This window comes from Dipodomys spectabilis, unplaced genomic scaffold, assembly GCF_019054845.1.
Source record: "Dipodomys spectabilis isolate Male_0828 unplaced genomic scaffold, ASM1905484v1 ptg000017l, whole genome shotgun sequence".
In the NCBI taxonomy this organism is placed as follows: domain Eukaryota; kingdom Metazoa; phylum Chordata; class Mammalia; order Rodentia; family Heteromyidae; genus Dipodomys; species Dipodomys spectabilis.
The window spans coordinates 10,715,957-10,739,417 of record NW_024870694.1 but is presented as its reverse complement, the minus strand read 5'-3'; the positions used below and the strand labels follow the sequence as shown (position 1 = coordinate 10,739,417).

The 23,461-nt window shown below is 35.4% G+C and overlaps 1 protein-coding gene across 8 annotated transcripts in view; it reads left to right on the top strand.

Annotated features, from left to right (window-relative positions):
• Positions 1-23,461, top strand: part of Dlg1 (discs large MAGUK scaffold protein 1) — a 204,709-nt gene that overhangs the window by 123,824 nt on the left and 57,424 nt on the right. For all 8 annotated transcript variants that reach the window (XM_042669937.1, XM_042669944.1, XM_042669962.1 and 5 more), the window contains 7 exons: positions 321-445; positions 2,329-2,498; positions 4,744-4,880; positions 8,948-9,092; positions 13,612-13,732; positions 16,652-16,808; positions 21,457-21,559. In XM_042669937.1, the coding sequence (XP_042525871.1) occupies positions 321-445; positions 2,329-2,498; positions 4,744-4,880; positions 8,948-9,092; positions 13,612-13,732; positions 16,652-16,808; positions 21,457-21,559 (958 nt within the window). The remainder of the gene's footprint in view (positions 1-320; positions 446-2,328; positions 2,499-4,743; positions 4,881-8,947; positions 9,093-13,611; positions 13,733-16,651; positions 16,809-21,456; positions 21,560-23,461) is intronic.

The window sequence follows — 23,461 nt, the reverse complement described above, 5'->3', positions numbered from 1 at the left end:
TCCATCTGGGTTCAGTCAATACTGAATTTTAGTAATGGCACCTTGTCTGACCAGCAGTTCTGAGCAATTAAGTATTCCATGAGAGAAAATCTCATAAATAACAGCATGTGTGCATATTTAAAACTAAAATCTTAGACAACCTTAGACAATTAGTCTACATGTTTGAAGTCATGCTAGACTATAAGGAAAATAATAGATATGAAAGTGTCTTACTTATAATTAAGGCCACCTGCTCACATACAGTTTCTGGAAATTAAGTGACAGAAGTTTATCAATAAAAATAATAGTTATTGTGTTAAAATTTTTCCTTCTATTCCTAGGGAAATTCAGGGCTTGGTTTCAGCATTGCAGGAGGTACAGACAACCCACACATTGGAGATGACTCAAGTATTTTCATTACCAAAATTATCACAGGGGGTGCAGCTGCCCAAGATGGAAGATTGCGGTATGTCTTATACTTCATGTTGTGATGATGACTCTACTTTATAGATAATTTTCTTAAAGCATATTAGGAAAAGAATAAACATAAGTAAGAAGCACTTTTGTACTCACTAATAAGAGTAAAATGCACAAATAACATTCAAAGAAATGAATAATGCATTTATGCTCTTAGCATTGTTTCCATCTTTATTAAGAATTTTTTCACCATATCTAAATAATGTTTTAAATAAAAAGTTTGATAGTTTAAATGTGTATGACCAAATTTATAGAAATTATGAGTTTCCTTAGTTTTGAATAAAGCCAAAAATATTTTCCTTTTTTTCTGTTTGATGAATGTGAATAAACCTAAATTTAAGATAAAGAGAAAGGCTGGCATTGTTGCTCATACCAGTAAAAATAACACTGAAGCAGAGGCAAGATATGGCAAGAATGAGACTACCCTAGGCCACATAGCAAATTTAGGGCCACTCTGAGCTTTGTAATATGGATCATATCTCAACATACCCAGAGGTAGAGTATTTGACCAAGCGTGAGAATGGGTTCCATTCTCAGCACCTCTCCACTAAAACAATACAGAAGAACATATATATCTGATTTTGCGCCATACCACAAAGAACAAAGTAATGCAAGCTGTAAATAAGATTTCCTTGGCTAAAATTAATATTGATCTTAGTTAAATAACATTTCTTAGCCCATAAGTTATGGCATATTTCTTTGTGTGTGCATAGATGTCATTTTAGAGTGAAATTTTAAAGCTAAAGATTTTATATAATCTGTTTAAAAATAGCATGTTGTTTTAAGACTATTGGCAACTTCAGCAGATCTTCCATCTGTAAACTGGACTTTTTACTGAATATGGCAGTTGGTATACTAATGAAATTAGACATAAAAATTAAGAATTTGACCATTCATGTAAGTGTAGATATTGATTTCCTGATTATGTTACATCTTTAATTTGTACTGTTTATGTGGAAATTAATGTGTTACCTTTGTTGTAACCAAGAACATGCCAATGGTCTTAACTCTGAAGTATTATTGCTTTTAGTATAGACTTTCTTTCTTTGAATCATTAAAGAAGCTTATCAAATGTAGGTTTAATGTTTGCATTGTATTTTGTTTTCCATTCTGTGTCATCTTTTTTTTTCTCTAATAGAGTTTTATGCAGTTACAAGTGAAACCAGAACAAGGGGGAAAAGTTAGAAAAAGAACAAGTGAAATACTTAAAGAATGTATCACTCCAACAAATTGCATTACTTATATGTATATTTGAACTTTGAATTAGATAACTTACTCTTCAACTTCATATAAATATCAAGCAAACATCATTCAGTATTGAAGGTGGAAAAGACACTGAATTATTTTTGAAAAAGCCATTGAATTAATACATGTTTTGATATTATCTGTGACCTTAATCAGTTAATCAGTTTCTTTGAACCTCATTTTTCTTATCTTTACATAACATTTGTGTCACTTATTAATATGGTTTGGGGAGAGTTATTTAAACTTACTCCGGTTTCTCCATAAAAATAGTGATTTTATACATATATATATATATATATATATATATACATATACATATATATACATATATATACATACACACACACACCTTGTTGAAAGGGTTAAACACTGAAGAGAAGTACATAGTATTTGGTTAATGCCAAAGAATAGATATTTAATGTTTGTGTGATACATTATTTGTACTATTGTATTGCTCCCTTTGCTAGATCCTTAGGAAATAGTGTATTCATACATTGGAATTTAACATTCAGCCTCTTCATTCACAGTTTTTGGAGTAAATTCTCTTTATCTTAAGAATAAAAATAACAAAAACTTGATAAAAATAGAACATTGATATTTAAAGTTTTTAATATTTAACTTTTTTAGGGTCAATGACTGTATATTGCGAGTAAATGAAGCAGATGTTCGTGATGTAACACATAGCAAAGCAGTTGAAGCATTGAAAGAAGCAGGATCTATTGTACGATTATATGTAAAAAGACGAAAACCAGTATCCGAAAAAATAATGGAAATAAAACTAATTAAAGGTCCTAAAGGTATGTAGTAAATCAAGCTAAGACAGATTATTAAGTTGGAAATCTCTGAGCTAAATTCTGGGTTCGTAATTATGAATTTATTTCTATGTATATTCTAAGATTAACAATACTTATAGTCTACTGTTATTTCTACTGGTTTTTGTCTCAAGTAGCATTTTAGATTGTCTGTATACCCTCCAAGACTGCATCATTTGAAAAGTTATTGTTAACTTATATGTACTACTATTACATTTTTAAACTGTGCATATATATTAGTTTATAATTTAAAAATAAGTTCATATGCCAGGTGCCATTGGCTCACACCTATAATCCTACTCAGGAACCTGAGATCTGAGAATCATGATTTGAAGCCAGCCTGGGCAGAAACTTTGTGAGACTCTTATACCCAGTTAACCAATGGAGCTATAGGCTCAAGTGGTAGAGCACTGTCTTGATCAAAAGGGACACTACCTAGGCCCTAAGTTCAAGTCCCAGGACCAGCACTTACCAAAAAAAATAAGTTTGGGCTGGGAATATGGCTTTAGTGGTAGAGTGTTTGTCTAGCATGCATGAAGCCCTGGGTTCAATTCCTCAGTACCACATAAATAGAAAAAGCCAGAAGTGGCTCTTGGCTCAAATGGTAGAGTGCCATCCTTAAGTAAAAGAAGCTCAGAGACAGTGCCCAGTTCCTGAGTTCAAGCCCCAGGACTGGCAAAAATAAAAATATAAAAATAAGTTCATATGTTTGTTATATTCAAAATTTCCATATCCATTTTCATTTTTAGAAGGAACTTAAAGTAGTGGGTTCCTATTTGCTCTAAGGACAGATCTTTTGTTAATGACTCTTGACATTAAAAAAATACTCTTGAAGTCATGTGCAATGTTTATTTTACAAATCACTGTAAATACAGATTAACTTAAAAGATTAAATATAGGCTGTTAAAACAACAAAGTATTTGTAGTGCTTGTCATAGCAGTTCCATATACATTAAGATTGGTGAAGTGTGATGTGACTTGTAAATTTTGAAAGCATTGGTAGGACTAAGGGTAAATAGCTATGAATAATAATTCCAAAACTTGGCTTTATGGAAATAGAATTCCAGATAAAAAAGGAACACAGACTTGGAACTTATGACTTAAAATCCTTACTTTCTAAAATATTGGGAAAACTCCACTTTTTTGGGGGGGGAGGGAGGGGGTCCAGTCGTGGGGCCTGAACTCTGGGCCTGGGCACTGTCACTCAGCTCTTCAGCTTAAGGCTAGCGCTCTACCCACTTGAGCCACAGCGCCACTTCCGGCTTTTTTCTTTTTGCTTATTTGGTGCTGAGGAATCGAACCCAGGGCCTCAGTTATGCAATGCAAGCGCTTTACCATTGAGCCACCTTCCCAGCCCCTACATTTTTTTAAATAAGTTTTTTATTGTAAAAATACTGTACAGAGGGGTATTTTATTCTTATGAAAAGATAAAAAATGTTAATAAGCATAATTAGCATGGAAAAAAAAGTGAAGCATAATTTCACAGTCTGTTTTTGGACTATTAAACCCACTTACAAAATGATTTTAAGGAGGAACCTAAAAGTAAAAAGGAATCTGTAACTATAAGAGTGCCCATATAATCGACCCCTACTTGGGACATAAATACTGAAGGTATTTTTTTGTTTGTTTGTTTTTAATGTTTTGTTCATCATTGGCTTCAACTCAGGGCCTGGGCACTTTCCCAGTGATTTTTTGCTCAAGGTTAGTGCTCTACCACTTTGAGCCACAGCACCACTTCTGGTTTTCTGGTTAATTGGAGATAAGAATTTCATGGACTTTCCTGCCTGGGCAAGCATCGAACAGCAATCCTCAAATCTCAGCCTCCTGAGTAGGTAGGATTACAGGCATGAACTACCAGCTCTAGGGTTTTTTTTTAATTTTTTTATTATCTTTAAGTGGTTGTACAAAGAAATTCCCATTCTACAAAACAGTATATGAATCCAAAGTGTCTAATAACATTGTCACCCATCGCTCAGTGCCAGGCTTTTTTAAAAATCATCTTTAAAAAAAATCATCTTTAATGTACAAAGAGGTTTCAGTGTTTCAGTTCATGAATTACATTTCATCTTGTACACTGAGGATTTTTATAATAAATTCTTTTCTATTTTTTTAAACAGTGTGATAAAACTATCACCTTCTAATTTTTAAAGTCGGTATCATGATCATATTTCTTCTCCTTGCCCCTTTCAGTTCACTTTTATTGAGTCTAAAACTATTGTATCCTAAATAGGTCTTGGGTTCAGCATTGCTGGAGGTGTTGGAAATCAGCATATTCCTGGGGATAATAGCATTTATGTAACTAAAATAATTGAGGGAGGTGCAGCACATAAAGATGGCAAACTTCAGATTGGAGATAAACTTCTCGCAGTAAGTATTTTTATCATCTTGATAGCTAGCTTTGTTCCCTGAAAGACTGCACTGTCTAGATAGCAAAATTGTTTAAATGAGTGAATTCTGGTCATCTTTTACCAAAAAGGACATGTGATTCTTATTACCTGTATTTCCCATTTCTTCTCCCAGCCCCTCTTTTTCTCTTACTCTTTTCTCTCCTCCTTTGCCTCTCCTTTCTACTCCCCTATTCTGTTCTTTCCTCTCTTTTCCTTTCCACATTGAAAGGTTAAGGGCTTGGAAATACATGAAATTATTTAATCACAATTCTTAAGTTTATGGCCTAATGTCGTCATTTATGGATGACTGCCTTTGTTTCACTTTAATTAGTATATAATATAATTAAGAGTAGTGAAGGCACTCCTCAGCTCAAAAACTATCACACCAATAATTTTATAATGATTTTTATCCCTTAAAATGTGTTTAATCAAGTCAGATGCTGGTTGCTCATGCCTGGAAATCAGGAGGCTAAGATGAGAGGATTGAGGTTCAAAGCCAAGCAAGAAAGTCCATGAGATTCTTATCTCCAATTAAGCACCCCCCAAATAAAGCCAGAAGTGGAGCTGCGACTCAAGTGGTAGAGCCCCATCCTTGAGCAAAAGAAGCATAGGAAAAGCACTCAGACCCTGAATTCAAGCCCCAGGGACCAGCAAAAAAAAAAAAAAATGGTTTAATCATGCTGGGTTCAATGGATTATAACTGTAATCCTAGCTACTTGAGAGGCTGGGATTTAGAGGATCTCAGTTGAAAACCAATCTGGGCAGAAAACTCCATGAGACTCTTATTTCCAGTCTAACCAGCAAAAAACAGGGCTGAAAGTCTTGTTAGCGTGGTAGAGCACTAGCCAACCAAGCACAAGACCCTAAATTTAAACCCTAGTAATGCCAAAAAATACACATATATGCCTATTTTACTTAGTATTGCTTGTTTAAATTTTAAATATAATGTACTGTATATAGTCTTTTAATACTTTTATCACTCAATATTGTTAGTTGAGAAATAGCCTTACTTTTGCCTAGAGCTAAAACTCATGCATTTTACCTTTATGTAATATTGCACTTTGACCATATCATGATTTATCCAGATTTCATCAATAATTGCCTTAGCTCATGTTCCCTAGAAAAATAACCTGAAGAAAGTCTAATACGTTATGGTGTTATTGGTAGGTGTGATCTGGAAGCTAGAGTCAGTGAAAATGAAAAAGTGAGGCAAAGAATGAAGGAAAGCCAATACAAGGTAAAATGTTTCTGAGCTGGCTATAATTTCATAAGAAAATGTAGAATATTGCTTATTATATAGAATAGTCCTCTAGGCATCAAGTGGGGTGGGGGAAGGATTTATTTCCTGACCCCTTTTTGTCTCCGTGTGTATTGTTTTGTTATGGTCTGCCTCCTTGTATAGGTTAACTATCCCAATTTTTGGATTGTGTGACCCAGATTCTCTGGGCAGTTGATAGGGTAACCAGCTCTCATGTTCTGTGTCACAGCATTTCATCTGAGCCTAAATAAATAAATAGGAGAAAGCTGGAATTTGAATAGCCTACACTGGTTTGGTGGCAATTTATTTCCACTTTTTTGGTGTTACAATAATTATACTAAAGAACTGCTGTGTGTTATGGAGAACATAATTTATTGGATCATTGGGTGTTCAATTAGTATTATTTTTTAAAAAATTCTACATTCTATCATTTTCCAAGTGTTAAACTATATGGTCTTGTTAACAATATATAAAGGTTGCATTTTTCTGCATTTTCTCTAGTACCTCCAATCATTGCAGCAAAGAGACTGAATTTTTTAAGGTGATGGGGAAAAGAATGAGCAGAACTTGGTCTACTTTTCTCTAACTTATTCTCTCACAGCTATAATTGCTACCCTTTCCCCAGGCTACAAACAACACCTTTTCACCATCACCACCTACACACACGTGTTCATACACATAGTCTAAACCACTCGATTTCTCACTTTTATTTTTTAATTTGATGGTTACCATGCTTTCCTTTGTGCTTTCTCCAGAGCCAGACTTGTCAATAGAGGGCCAGCAACCTGTACTGATTTATTAAAGCAGGAAGACTGGTTTTATCTTGAGTCTAGTGTAGCTTTTGATCTTACGATTAAACTGCAATTAGGGAATTTTCAGTTTTCATCTTAATTGTCATACCTGGAATTTGACATGCCTTCTTTCTTCTCCAAACACTTTCTTCACTTTGACTAACACCCTCTAACTTGGTATTTTTCTTACCTCACTAGCCACTTCTTTTTTTCCTTTCCTGGTGCTTCCTTAACACCCTAGCATACTTGACATTAAAGTGATCGAGAACTCATGCCTTGTACATATTCTCTGCTTTCTCAATGCTCACTCCCAAGGTAGTATTTTTTAAACTGTGGGTCAGTACTCTGATCAATCGTCAAATAACTTTGCTTAAGTCTAAAACTTGGGTGATCATCCTCTTTTAGTCACACCACTACACATTAACTCTTTCTGTAAATTTTATTTGCTCTATATTATCTAGTAGTTTATAAGAAAAACAAATTTAAATGGCTAAAACAACAATATTCATGTGTTTGCTTATGGTTCTGCTAATTATGTAATGCTTACCTGGGACAAGTCATCTCCATACCACATAATGTCAGTTTACCTAGGACAAAACAATCTATTTCCAAGTTGACTTATACATACATATGGTGGGCAAATGGTGTCCCCTATCAGTGGTGAGCTCAACTACAGCCAGATGTTTTAATTCTTTAGTGATTACTCATAATTAAGTATGGTATCTGATCAGTAGTGGTAGGTTCTAAGAATTACCTTTCCAAGTTGATAAACTCCAATGTATGACATTTATCAACCTTCTCATTGTCTAGAGCTCAGTTACTGTATCTCATAGCCTGACTTTTAGCCAACCAAGATTCACAACTAGATTTGAATGCATACTTTCAATCCCAGCACTCAAGAAGCTGAGATATGAGGACCACAAATTCAAGACCAGCCTAGTTTACAGGCCTTGTCTCAAATTTAAATTTAAAAAAAATCCACCTAGGAAGGAATTTTTACAAGATTATGAATACCAAGATGGATGGTTTATGGCAGGCCACCAAAGGAGCAATACATAGACAGACTTTATTTTGCATAGTGTAGATCCATAAAACACAGTGGAAACGTGTGGAGATGTAGCAATGAAATCTTCTCTCCCCCACATAACTAAAATAAGCTAATAGAAGTCTAAAAATAAAAATAATGAAAACTACTATTTTAGTACACTGTGATTTAAAACAAGAATACTTCATTTCTTTATTAAAAAATTACCAGAACATTCTAAACCTAAAGCAAGCAGGAGGAAGAAAATATAGCTAAGACTAAAGCAGAAATAAGTGAGAGACTAGAAAAAAGAAAAGAAACAAAACTTGGTACTTATAAAACATCAGAGAAGCCTTTGCTAGACTATCCAAGAAAGAAGACTTAAACTTAAAAAAAAAAATAAGAAGGAAGAAGGAAATATAAGAGAATACTATGTCTTATACCAACATACTAAATAATCTAGATCAAATTAACAAATTCCTTTAAGGACAAAAAGTATTAATTTCATTCAGTAGTATACTGCTAGAGCCATGAGAATCAAAAAAGGAAAGCTATTCCAAATAAAAGGAAAAGGAATGGGGATATAGGTCAGTGATTAAACTCTTTGTGTAGCATGCAAAAGGTCCTTGGGTTCTGTCCTTAGCAACATATAATCTAAAGAAGAAATAGATGATGCTATATTTGTATAGAAAATTCTAAGGAACCTACTACTAGCACTTAAATGTTCAACAAAGTTGTTGAGTACAGTATCACTACCTAAAAGTCAGTAGTACTTCATTATAGATACAGAAAAATGGTCAATATATACAGAAACAACTGATATCACAGACAATAAAAATGAGTATTTTCTTCCCACACACCTTTATTTTCCTTTTTTTCTACACACATTATTTACCCAATTTTTTGATGTAATTGTTTATAACCAAGAATGAAAGGTCTTTAAAATTCATATCTTCTGGGGATTTTTTTTCCAGGTAAATAGTGTGTGCTTAGAGGATGTTACTCACGAAGAAGCAGTAACCGCCTTAAAGAACACATCTGACTGTGTTTTTTTGAAAGTAGCGAAACCGACAAGTGTGTATATGAATGATAGCTATGTGCCACCTGATATCACCAACTGTAAGTTTGTTTAAATTTATCTTATTTCTTTAGATGACATGTACTTTAATGTCCCAATATAAGAGAAAAAGTTTAACAACATAAAAGTACTTTAAAAGAACTACTAAATATTTAATCATTTCTAAAAGTCTAAGTCAAAATTTCATTATGAGAAGGTAAGATTCTTTTTTACCTCTACTGTTTAACATTTAAAGCATTGATTCTCAAGCTTTTATGAAAATAACAGTCATCTAAGAGTATTTGCAAGGCATTCACAGTTTCGTTTTTATCTAGTAGTTTGGAGCTTGAGCACAGAAATAAACAAGTAGTTTATTCTATTAACAAGCAGGCTAATTCTGATGCTTCTTATACTGGTTCTTAGACTGCATTTTAAGAAACCAATTTTAAATATTTTTAGGACTTGAAAGAATTTTCTATAGTCTCAACTATATGTTAACAGATACATATATTTAAGGCTCTTAGTATATTGCTTAACTATATTTGTGTGCAATCTAGTTTTGCATAAAATTAAATTGTTATTAAAATACTTATGTACTTTTAAGATTCTTATCTACCTGAGAATCTTTTTAATATGTTAATATCCCAAAACATTTAAATATGTATGAATGAGTTTTTCTTAGTTGAAATAGAAAACTATATTGGTGTTATGAATTGAATTAATATTAAAGAATAACAAAGATCTTAAAGGTACTCTTTGAGATCTGTTTTTAAGTGTTTCTTTTCAAAATTGTTTTTTTAATATGGCACTGTTCCTAATTTTAAAACTTACTAAGATTTGTTGCTATCACAGATCAATATAAATTAAATATAAATTACATTTTGAAATCTATTTACTGTCCTCATACATCTTTATTTATCTGCTCATTGATTTATTACCCAGGTGTAAATGAATCATTTTCTTAATAGTATCCAGCCTTTCTAATGGACAGAAATTGTGTCTTAAAATTATTTGGATCAGGAGGCTGGGACGGTGGCTGAGTATTTGCCTTGCAAGCATGAGGCCCTATGTTCTATTCCTCAGCACCACTAAGCAGAAAAAGCAGAAAGTGGTGTTGTGGCTCAGGTGGTAGATCACTAGCTCTTCAGCTGAGGGACAGCGCCCAGGCCCAGAGTTCAGGCCCCATTACCAACAAAAATAAATAAAATAAAAATTATTTGAATCAAAGAGAATAACCTGTTTCTTACTCAAAATTCCTTTTTAAGTCAAATAGTTGTGCAAGGAGATAGGAGTCTCACAGACTTTCCTGCCTAGGTTGGTTTTGAACCATGATCCTCAGTTCTCAGCCTCTTGAGTTGCTAGGATTATAAGCCTGAGCCACCAGCGCCCAGCTTATCACAGTTTCTTCATCTATTCATCTGTTGTAGGGCATCTGGGCTGTTTCCACAATTTGTGAATAGTGCTGTAGTGAACATGGTTATACAGATACCTCTATTGAATCTTGACTTGCTATCTTTTGGATAAATGCCCAAGAATTGTATCCCTGGATCATAGTGTTAATTCTGTTTTTAGTTTTGGGGAGAACCTCCACCAGCTTTATGTTAGGCTTCCTTTTCCTCCATGAAACCTCACTAGCATTTGTTGTTGTTGTTGTTTTATTTTTCACTGTATATTTTGTGTGTGTGTGTGTGTGTGTGTGTGTGTGTGTGTGTGTGTGTGTGTAAATAGGGGTTACAATTACATGGGCAAGATAATGAGTACATTTCTTATCAAGCATTGTTGCCTCCGCCTCTGTTTCCCTTTCCCATCCCTTCCCATTTCACTCCCCCTCCCCCGGCCAAAGTGGCATTTTTTATTGTTCATATTCTTATATTCTTTTTTTTTTTTTTTGGGGGGTCCGGTCGTGGGGCCTGAACTCTGGGCCTGGGCGCTGTCCCTCAGTTCTTCAGCTCAAGGCTAGCACTCTACCACTTGAGCCACAGCGCCACTTCAGGCTTTTTTTCTTTTTGCTTATGTGGTGCTGAGGAATCGAACCCAGGGCCTCGAGCATGCAAGGCAAGCGCTCTACCACTGAGCCAACTTCCCAGCCCGATATTCTTATATTCTTGATGATGACCATTTGACTGGTGTGAAATGGAACTCTCGGTGTTGTTTTGTTTGATTTGGTTTTTGTTCCAGTACTGCCACCTAACTCAGAGCTCTTGCTTGGCATTTTATTCAAGGTTGGCACTGTACCACTTGAGCCACACCTCCACTTCAGCTTTTTATTGGCTAATTGGATAACAGAGTCTCATGGACTTCTGCCCAGTCTGGCTTTGAACTGCAGTCCTTCAGCCTTCTAAGTAGCTAGGATTGCAGGCATGAGCCACCAGTGCCTGAGTGTTGTTCTGATTTGCATTTTCTTTATGACCAAGGATGTTGAGCATTCTTCATGTATTTATTGGCCACTGTACTTTTGAGAAATATCTGCTTAGCTTCTTTGCCTATTAATTAGATTATAGATTCTTTGGGGATTTAGTCTTTCAATTCTTTGTATATTCTGGTAATTAGACACTTGTCAGAGGTTTAACTAGCAAAAGATCGTCTTCCATTCTTTAGGCTATATATGTCACTGAAGAGTTCTGAGTTCAAGCCCTGATACTAGTAGGGGGATAACACATATATTATCTCAGAATCACAGTAGGTAAACAGGTATAGCTCATAGTTGCAACCAAAACAAGATGATAAAAATATAATCATGAAACTATTGTACCCATAAACAAAAAAACAGATTTATTGGAACTAAATAAGAACATAATTTGTCTGACATAAAATATTAAATAATTTTGCATTGCATGTCTTCTCACTTAATTTGCATTCTTTTCAGCAAAAAGGCCTTATTAAACTTAGGATTTGGTCCCTAAGTTTTTCCCTCTGACTTGATGGTCTTGTATTTCTTTTCCTCTCAAATTTTACAAGTCTTGGGTCATTTGGTACCCCGACTTGGACTCTGTCCTATAATTATTGAGAGTTTAATGTAAAAATAGCATTGTTTTAATCTGATCTTCCTTTTGGGCTATCATTTCTTTCATATGAGCATTAGTATTTAGTCCCTGTTGACCCTAAATAGTAGGTCTTGGATGTGAGTTTACATGTTCTAAAAGATTCTGTTGAATAAAGGAGCAGTCCAGATAGGACAGAAAAAATATAACATTACCTGTTTTGAGCATTTGGTGGAATTTCTTGATTAATTGTCCAGCAACTTTATCATAAAGCATCAAGAAATTTAAATATTACATTCTCTGTATTTTGGTAATTATTCAGGTAATTCAAATACGTTATGCCTTTATAAGCTGCAACTAAAGTATTTTGTAGGTCTTTGGAAAGCATGTTCAGGAATAACATTGTAATTCTGTAATATATGATGATTATTATTGAATGAACTCCAATAGGTTTTGCTTATTTCTTTTTTTAAATTTTTTAACTTTTTTCTAGCCTTTCCACTCTTTTTATAGTATGTTAAAAAGAATAAATAGTTCTACCCTTTGGGCTGACAATTCTGAGCTGATTTGCAGATCTAGATTTTTTGTTTTTTTGGTACCTATTTTAAGCTTCTGGTTTTCATTATTTACTATTCTTTAATATGTATACTTTTCTCAAACATTTAAAATTAAACCTATTACATTTTTAAAGCAAAAGTAATACTTGTACTTTAAAAGTACTTTTCAATACTCATTGAAAAATGAGAAGCAAATGGAAAAGTTTTAAAGGCATCTACTTTTTCACTACTGTGGAAAGCCATGGTTAATATTCAGTGTATCTTCTTCATGCCTTTTGGGTCTCTGAAAAATGTGTTTGGCCAGGTGCTGGTAGCTCACACCTGTAATTTTAGCTACTCAGGAGTCTGAGATCTGAGGATTGCAGTTCAAAGCCAACTCAGACAGGAAACTCCATGAGCATCTTATCTCCCAATAAAGCAAAAACAACAACAAAAAGCCAAAAGTGGAGCTGTGGTTCAAGTGAATAGAGCACTGTCCTTGAGCAAAAGAAGCTTAAAGCCAGCACCGTGGCCCTGAGTTTAAGTCCCAGTAGTAGTAGTAGTAGTAGGAGTAGTAGTAGTAGTAGTAGTTAATAATAGTAGAAGTAGTAGTATTTATTCTCTTTCCAACATGGATTTCCAGGGAGGAGTTTGAGGGGATTATAAGTCTGTTCTCTAGTGTATACTCTTTTCTGAAAGTCTGCAAAGATGAGTTTTCAGAACAATTATTGAATTTCAAATTGCTTATCTAAGACTTTTCTATGATAATCTGTTAAATTTTTTCTTGGATTTCATTGTACAAACATGTAAAATTCCTTTCTAAGTTGTATTTTCTCAAAGTAAATTGGATAAATTTGTTTTATTGATCTAAATGTCTGAATTAGATAATATCTAGTTTGTAATTGAAATTGAGCTTTTTTAGTTTTTCGGCTGATAAATCTTCTCTAACCAAATTCTGATACCTACATTAGTGAATGTGAACTGTACTTTTAACTTTGAAGTTTCTATGAGAACTACTGGATGGCGTATTTCATTTCATTTTTTTCCATTTTATTTTTTTGAAGCTTCTTCTCAGCTTGTTGATAACCATGTTAGCCCATCTTCCTACCTGGGCCAGGCACCAGCATCACCAAACAGATACTCACCTGTTTCTAAAGCAGTGCTTGGAGATGATGAAATTACTAGGTAAGGAATTTAACACTGATCTTCTTAAAAAAGATTAAATGGATTGTTAAATATTAATTTGAATAGTAAATGGAATTTTCATCAGCCAAGTTAGCCACAATTTTAGGACTAAATTTTTTTTTTAATTTGATGAATTCTTAAACCTTTTTTGGGGGGCGGGGGTCCGGTAGTGTGCCTGAACTCTGGGCCTGGGCGCTGTCCCTCAGCTCTTCAGTTCAAGGCTAGCACTCTACCTCTTGAGCCACAGCGTCACTTCTGGCTTTTTTCTTTTTGCTTATGTGGTGCTGAGGAATCAAACCCAGGGCCTCAGGCATGCAAGGCAAGCGCTCTACCACTGAGCCACCTTCCCAGCCCCTCCTAAACCTTTTTTAGTGTAGGAATTTTCATTGTAGAGGCCGACATGAAAAACTATTTACATTATAAAACATTTCAACTATTCTTTTTTTCGGGTAAGGGGTAGGCACCAGGCCATCTTGGTCCTCCACGTGGTGGGGAAAGGCCTGGGAAAGAGAGCCGGGAGAGCTGGGAAAGAGAGAGAGCTGGGAAAGAGAAGAGCTAAGAAAGAACTAGAAAAGAGCAGAGAGAGAGCATCTGGGCCTGGGCTCGGCCTTATCTAGGGTATAGGCGGAGAAAGGTGTGGCCACATCAAATTCAGATGTGACCTCAGCGGATGCAGATGTGACCTCTTCCATGTGTCCCAGTTGCCTAGGTAACGCAGGTACTGGGTGGAGACTTTGCTGCGAGGAGGGTGGAGTCTGCTCACCATCCAGGGGCGGACCTTACATTCCAGCCTTTTAATAATCATGAAATAGGGCTCGGATTCTCTCGGCTACTTCCTGCTGACAAGGGGCGTCGACAATAGGGGTAAAAGGCTGGAATTTGGCCCCCTCCCAGAGAAGGCAGTGAGCAGCAGCTGTCCCTTGGTGGCGTGAGTCCTTAGGTGAAGTCTGGAGAAGTCTCATGAGCATTGAGGGGCTGGAAAAAAATACTAGAGAGCAAATAAATGGCAAGAGGAAGGACTTGGGGCTGAAAAATGTTGGTAGAAATGTCCTTAGCTACTTCTAACATCTGGCGACTAGGTAGAGAAAGTCAGGTGACAAAGGCAAGAATATCCTGTTCAGTTAATAGGTAGACAGGTATAGACATTGGATGGGCAGGCTTCTTACTTCTACTGACCTCCCGGCTCTGGTTAATTTTGAAAGGGCAGGCACAAAGTAGCTGATGTGACATCATCTCCTCTTACTCCTGTCCGTGTTCCCTTCTTCCCCAGACTGGCTGAGTCTAGGTGCTCGTGGCTGGGATGGCTTGTCCCAGTTGGTTTTCAAAGAGGATTGAACTCAAGGCCTGGGCATTGTCCCTGAGCACTTGCTTTCAACTCTTTTTTTAAACATTGCTTTTCTGTGTTAAAGTTTTAATAACTGTTCTTAGAACTAAGATGAAAAGTATAGTTGTGCAGCTGGAGATGTGGCATTTATACGTCTTTTTGGTCCCCAAAGAATTCTAATGAGCTGGAAAATAATCAGTGAAAAAATGTTACAGATTTTTTCCCACATTATCAAGACAGCAGTAAGACATTGTATAGTTTGTTTCATAATTTGTCCAGGTCTTTTATATTATAGCATGTAACATTATATGTATCCCAGCTAATCTGTTTTTATTAATTGTATCCTTATAGTTTTATTGTTTTTGAACCTTTCTATTTATGATAATTATTATTTTTCTTGTCAGACTTCTAACTCTAGGCAGTGATTCTTTAAATATAGGATTATTTATCTTTTTTCTCAGGATTAGCAATGTTGAATACCAACTAGATGCTCAGGAATTGGATTTGGAATGAAAATTAGCAAAAAGAATAGTTTTCTTGATCTACTTGCTGGTGGCTCCACCTATACTTCTATCTATACAGAGGAGGCTAAGATCTCAGGATTATACAGTTAAGTCAGCCCATGCAGACAAATTTTAGAGATTCTTTATGTCCACTTAACCAGCAAAAAGCTGGAAGTAGAGGTATAGCTCAAGTGGTAGAGCAATAGCCGTAAGCCATAAGTGAAAGCTCAAGGCCCCACGCTCTAGTACTGGTGCCAAAAAAGAGAGAGAGTAACTACTCAGGTCTGTTTTTGAGAAACAGTCTTGTTAGGCAGTACTTCTAGACAAATCTTCCATGACCATTTATTTTTGTTTGCTTAATAGTTCCTATTTCTAGAAATATAGAGAAAAAGTTAATGGTTTATCTGGTCTTTAGTTTCTACATATTCTACAAACTAAAAAAGAAGTTGTTTCTGTCTCTTTATTTCCATCTCTATCCTTTTTACTACATATCTTTTGTCTAGAGTATTATATTGGACTTTTAAGTATCACACAACACATCTAATCAGTTTCCAAACTGTTCCATGAATATTCGGTGGGTTGGCTAGTGGTTATATCTTTTTAAAATAATGTGCATTGTACCACTCCCTTTGATAATCACTCCTATGGTGAGATAATTAAATACAAAAGTCTTTGTATAGGCATTGTTAAATTCACAACTTGACCCTAAGCAGTCTTTCAAAAGTTTTTCCACATTAACCAATCATATCCCAAGAAAAGAGTATACACTTAATAGTTTTTTTAGGATATTATTCATATACCATAAATGTTATACATTTAATGTGTACATCTCAAGTTCATTTGTAGTAAATATATAATGAGATGGATATTTTAACCATTTTCTAGTGTAAAGTTTAGTTATTAAATATATTCGAAGTATTGTGCTACTGTTGACCACTGGCTATTTCCAGAATCTTTTCATTATCTCTCAAAGATTCTATAACCATTAAGCAGTCCTATCCCAGTCTCCTCCCAATCCCTAATTGAGACTGATAAATTATCAAGTTCTAAATAAAATTGCCAAGGTATTTAATTTTTTTTTTTAATTTTTAGGGAACCTAGGAAAGTTGTTCTTCACCGTGGCTCAACAGGCCTTGGTTTCAACATTGTAGGAGGTGAAGATGGAGAAGGAATATTTATTTCCTTTATCTTGGCTGGAGGACCTGCTGATCTAAGTGGAGAGCTCAGAAAAGGAGATCGGATTATATCGGTAGGATATGACCTGTTAATTATTAAAAGCAAAGTTTATCCTAAAGTATGTGTATACCTGGTTATCATACCACTTTACTGCAATAACATTGCTTCATATGGTAGATTTTCTTTGACTACTTGGCTTTCTTACAAGGGGTCAGTTTTTATAAACTTAAGTTTTTACTTGAGTTTATTTTATATTTTAATCTGTTGTCTGCTCTGGGTGTTATCTAAAGATCATTTTATATCCCTAAATTTAGTCATTTGTGTTTTTTAATACTTTACTCGCAAAGTGTACAATTTTTGTTTGTATATAACTCTCATAAGTTACATGTTTCTCAGTGGACCACTATTTGTATTTGAGTTGAGCAGTTATTTTTCAAATATATTTTTTTCAAGTATATGACTATGTTACTGTATGTGTGTATACATATATACGTATATATATGTAGGCTTATATTGTTCATTGAAGAAAATTTAGCATTTGTAACTTCTCTCTCTGCTCCCTAGTCATTGAAAAAAGTAAAACTTTTCCTCAAATGTATATGTGCCTGAATGAGAACACTCTGTTTTTTATTTTAATTTAATTTTATTGTGAAGATATGTTGTACAGAGGGGTTACAGTTACGTATGTAAGGCAATGAGAACATTTCTTTTTTTTATTGTGAAAATAATGTACAGAGGGGTTACAATTACACGAGCAAGGTAATGAATGCATTTCTTATCAAGCATTGTTGCCTCCTCCTTTGTTTCCCCTTACCATCCCTTCCCTTCTCCCCACCCCCTCACCATGCCAAAGATGTAAAGTTCATTTTGTTGCAATGGGTCCACCTGTATCCCTATTTAAACAATTTGTTTTTTCCCTTCCCCTCCACAAATTATACCAACATCAAATACAGTGAAAACGGGTTATACAGTGGGGGAGGCACATTCAAAGCAACAAAGAAATATCTTATAAATATGTTAAAAACAATAGCAAGAAAGAAAAAACATTTGAGTCTTTATCCTGGGGTTCATTTCGCCTAACATCAACTTATCTGACTGTTTCTGCTTGTCTCAGACATATACTAGTTCTTGCAAATAAGGGAAAACATGGGACCTATGTTTCTTTGGGCCTGGCTTACTTCACTTAATATAATTTTTTCCAAGTCTTTCCATTTCCTAACATATGGGGCAGTGTCATTCTTTCTGATGGAGGCATAGAATTCTTTTGTGTATACATACCACATTTTCTTGATCCAGTCATCTACTGAGGGGCATCTGGCTTGGTTCCATATCTTAGCTATAGTAAATAATGCTGCAGTAAACATAGTTATGCTGGTAGCTTTAGTGTGGTCTTGTTTGAAATCATTTGGGTAAATGCTCAAAAGTGGGATTGCTGGGATTTCTTGTCGAGCATTGTTACCCACTCCCTTGTTGTTCTCCCACTATCCCTTCCCTCCCCCACCTCCCTAACCGCTGCACCCCCCCCCCAACTCTCTTCTTTTAACAATGGTTCCTATGCTAATTACAATCATATTTTTATTCTGCCCTCACTTGTAAACCTAGAATTCTAGGTTGGCAGTTATTATCTCTGGATGCTTTGAAAATACTGTTTGGGCTTCTTTGTTGTTTTTTTAATTTATTTATTTATTTTTGTTTGTTTTTGCCAGTCCTGGGGCTTGAACTCAGTGCCTGGGCACCATCCCTGAGCTTCTTTTGCTCAAGGCTAGCACTCTTATCACTTGGGTCACATCGCCACTTCCAGCTTTTTCTGTGTATGTGGTACTGAGGAATCGAACCCAGGGCTTCATGCATGTGAGGCAAGCACTTTACCACTGAGCCACATTCCCAGCCCTGGTTTTTTGTTTTTTGTTTTTTTAAGTCTCTTCCTTTTTTGGGGGGAAGGGGGGTGGGTCCGGTCATAGGGCCTGAACTCTGGGCCTGAGTGCTGTCCCTCAGCTCTTCGGCTCAAGGCTAGCACTCTACCACTTGAGCCACAGCGCCACTTCCGGCTTTTTTCTTTTTGCTTATGTGGTGCTGAGGAATCGAACCCAGGGCCCTCATGCATGTAAGGCAAGCACTCTTCCACCGAGCCACCTTCCCAGCCCCTTAAGTCTCTTCTTGATGGTTTGGTTTTTTTTTCTGGTTACTTTTGAACATATCTTTTTAGGTGTAAAACTAGTTTCACTCAAATGTGTGAATAATCACCTATAGCTGTGATCTATCTTTTAATAAAAACTAAAATTTTATTATCAGAGTATAATTTTCCCCTAGGCATTTTTATTAATTCTTTTTATAAACTACCTTAGCAGTTTTGATATGAAGTATTGATTACCTACAGCTTCATAAGTACATGTAGGTTTTTCCGCTAAGCATACTTGTTTTATTTTCTATACATAATAGCTTTATTTTCCGATATTCATAAGTTAATAGTGCATGATTTTTTTATGGATCCTCTTGGTAACTTATTTTCACATGTTCTAAATTGTATTGTAAGATTATTTCAATAGTATTTAGTTTACTTTGTGGAAATTCAAAATGCTGTTTGAATTGAGAAATGATGAAGTTTTGTATATTTCATGAAGTAAGCTTTTAGAAGCCATATTTTTCCAAAGGCAAAATTAAAATTTCGAAGTTACATTGCCTATAACAGCAAATAAATGGCTCAGACAGGAGTCATTCCTTTATTTACCATAATCGCTATCCATGTTTTGTTTTTTATTTAATAAGTATATGGTAGAGAGCACTGTTGGCTCACACTTGTTAATCCTAGCTATTCAGGAGGCTGAGGTCTGAGGATCACAATTTGAAGCCAGCCAATAGGAAAGATTGTGAGACTCTTACCTCTAGTTAACCACCAAAAAGCTAGAATTAGAGCTGTGGCTCAAGTTGTGGAGTCCAAAAAAGCTTGAGCAAAAACGCTCAGGGATAGTGCCTAAGCTCTGAGTTCAAGTGCCAGGACCAACACCCCCCCCCCCCCCCAAAAAAAAAGAAATGTTATGATAAACTTTCTTAACTTTAAAATTTGTGATATAAGCCAGGCATGAGTGTTTACATTTGTAATTCCAGCTACAAAAAGCAAGAGATTGGGCAAATCACAGTTCAAGACCAGCCCAGGCAAATAGTTATTGAGACCTCATCTGAATTAATGCGTAGACATGGGGTCATAATTTCAGTTACAGGGCCCATAAGAAGAACTGCAGTTGGAGGCTAGCATGGGCAAAAACTCAAGACCCTACCTTTAAAATATCTAAAACAACTCAAGACCCTACTTTAGAATATCTAAAACAAAAAAGGGGTAGCTCATACCTATAATCCTAGCTACTCAGGAGGCTGAGATCTGAGGATAGCGGTTCAAAGCCAGCCCATGCAAGAAAGTAAGACTCTTCAATAAACCACCAGAAAACCAGAAGTGGTGTTGTGGCTCAAGTGGTAGAGCGCTAGTCTTGAGCTGAAGAGCTGAGGGATGGCGCCCAAACCCCATGACCGACAAAAAAAATTTTAAAAAGAGGGGGTTTGCTGAGATGTGTCTCAACAAGCCTTGGTACTACCATGCTTGCCTACTAATTTCTAATACAACCAATAAAAAGAAGAAAGAAAAGAATTTCAAAACTGTGGATGAGAGAACCAGTGCTAATGGCACAGACTAACAGAAGGTAAATGAGGATAAACATTGTCTACATAGTTAATTGGCATGCATTTAAAAAAAAAAAAAGAAACCTGTTGGAAGTGTTTTAAGAATGAGGGTGGGGAGGAAAGGAATAAGAAAGAATGAGGTTGATCAGGATATATTGTGTGTGCGTGTGTGTGTGTGTGTGTGTGTGTGTGTGTGTGTTTAGAATTGTCAAAACAATCCTTGTATAACTCATGAATGCTAATTTTAAAAAGGAATTTGCGATGTACAAGCAAACCTTATGAATTGACAGTGCTTTTCAGCATTAACTTGTCAACAGTAACAAAAATCAGAGAATACTGCTCAAACTAAAGATAAATGTGGCAAGAATATGATAAGAAAAGCATTCCAGAAATGTAAATTGCATCTTAGGTGGTTTTCAAGATCTTCCAAGAAAGACCTAAAAAGTCCTAACCTCTACCTCTGACTGAGTATGAGGCTGCACTGTGCAAGAAAGAAGTGTAGATTAAGACAACATTTCTACTGCTCACAGTGTAGAATGCCTAGCAAGTATGAGGCCCCCCCGTACTCCCCAAAAATGTCCTAAAGACAACTATATTCTATTACTGGCTCTTAATTTTTGAAAATTAAATATTAAAAGTTAATTATATTCAAGTATAATGGCTCTATAAATGTGATAGGTTTGTCTTAGTGGAAAATGTGCAATCTCTTAAAATGGTGAACCTTACAATACGTACTAAGGAACTTTTCAGAAATAAGTATTAAGTTGCTTATTCATCTGGAATGGGATTGGTCACCTCAGTAATTATTTTGCCTAGGGAAGAGTCTTTTATTCAAAACATGTCTCCTGATAGATTTAATATTTACTCTGTTTAAATCAGTACATTATCTTTGGTGCATGAAATTGCTTTCAATAGACAATACTCTTGTTTCACCTATATTTTTGTAGAAAAGTTACTGCAGCTAATCTGTGCCTACAAGTGAGAGACCATTGTAAATTCTAATCAAAGTGATAATTGCCTCTCAGATTAAGATTGGGTTTTGTTTACAGGTGAACAGTGTTGACCTCAGAGCTGCCAGTCATGAGCAGGCAGCAGCTGCTCTGAAAAATGCTGGCCAAGCTGTCACAATTGTTGCACAGTATCGACCTGAAGGTAATAAAGTTCTTGCTCTGTGATTGTTGCTTAGTCCAGTTGTTTTCCCTATTCTTCCTCTTAATAATGTTTAATTGTATTTACATTTTTTATGTTTAATTCAGATTTTTTTCATCCAGTATTTGTTTAGTATTTGTTTAGTCTGCACCCAATTGATTCTTCCAGGACAAAAGTGTTTTTAGTAGCATGTAGAAATTTTTTATCAAAAATTTGTATCATTTCTCAAGGGTTTTTTTTAATCTGACCTCTTTTAATGACCCTTTTACTAGCTTGTTGAGCTGAAATATTAATAAAAATCCTAAGTAAAAATAGTAATAAAGCCAAATAAAATTAGGTCTGACCTCTAAATTAGATTATTAATACCAAATTTCAAATATTTCTAATACCTGTTATTATAATTTGAAGAGTAGAAGTTTGAAATCTGAACAATGTAATACAATGTGTTTCCATGACTTTACCAGAGTCCTAGGGGAAGGAAGTGGTAATGGAAAATATGAGGTGATGCCATAGGAAACATATATAAAACTCTGTTGTGCTTCACATTACTACTTTACCAATAAAACCTCAGTGGAATTTACAAAGTTTAAACACCAAAAAGGATACATAATATACTTGTTAATGTTCATAAACAACATGATGAAGAAGGAAAAAAATGATGTGATTAAAGGGGCTAAATTAAGGATCATTGTTTCATGGAGTAGGACTTATTTTTGTAACAAAATCTAATTTTTTTACGTAATCAGAATAGTATGTTGGGTATTGCTTGACATTTTATAATGTAGTCTGTCAGTCTAGTAAACATTCATCTTTCAGTCTCAGTTGCTGAACAAATTACTTTTAACTAAATAGCAGTTAACATAGGAAATTGAGTGCCAGCTCATTACTTTTTGTGTGTGTGTGAGAAACAAATTGGCCAGTGTGAACACACACTTTCACCTCTGGCCAACACAGTCCCACCCTGTCAGTACATTATACAAACATCAAATCACCATTTCTTTAATATTGTAGGCAGTCCTTTTATATGTTTACAAAGACTAGAGACTTTTTAGAAATAGTAAGAGGTTGTCAATTTCTATTCTGGACTTCACCAGAAAATTCACAAAAGCAACAAGGAGAACAAAATGCACACTTCTACCCAAACCCCATGTTAAGTAAGACTAAAAATACAGATAAATTACTTGGACAGAATAGCGGCAAAGGCACCTTAAGCAACTGAGGTCTGATAGAAAGAGGGGGAAATAGACATAGGTGTCATTACTAATGCTCATTGTATCAGAGCTTAGAATATGACAGAAAATTGTACTTCCCAAAGATGAAGGGCTATGTTTTGTGCCATAAAAATATAATTCTTAGCCACCTGTAAGACTAGCTACTCAGGAAGCCAAGATCTGAGGAATGAAGCAGTTCTAAGACGGCTTGGTCAGGAAAATCTATGAGACTTATCTCCAATTAACCACAAAAAAAGATGGAAGTGAAGGTGTAGCTCAAGCAAAAATCTCAGGATCAGCACCCAGGCCCTAAGTTCAACCTCCAGGACTGGAAAAAATAAAATAAAGCAAAAATAAATAAAACATAAAGATTAGAAGAAATTAGCAATGTCAAAATAGTTATGTCTATGGGCTGGGAAGGTGGCTCAGTGGTAGACCCGCTTGCCTTGCATGCCTGTGGCCCTGGGTTTGATTCCTCAGCACCACATAAGCAAAAAGAAAAAAGCCGGAAGTGGCGCTGTGGCTCAAGTGGTAGAGCGCTAGCCTTGAGCTGAAGAGCTGAGGGACAGCACTCAGGCCCAGAGTTCAGGCCCCACGATCGGACCCAAAAAAAAAAAAAAAAAATCAGCCAAAATAATTATGTCTATATGAAACGTAAATAACTAAGGAATACTTTTAAAGGAAGAGAATAAGA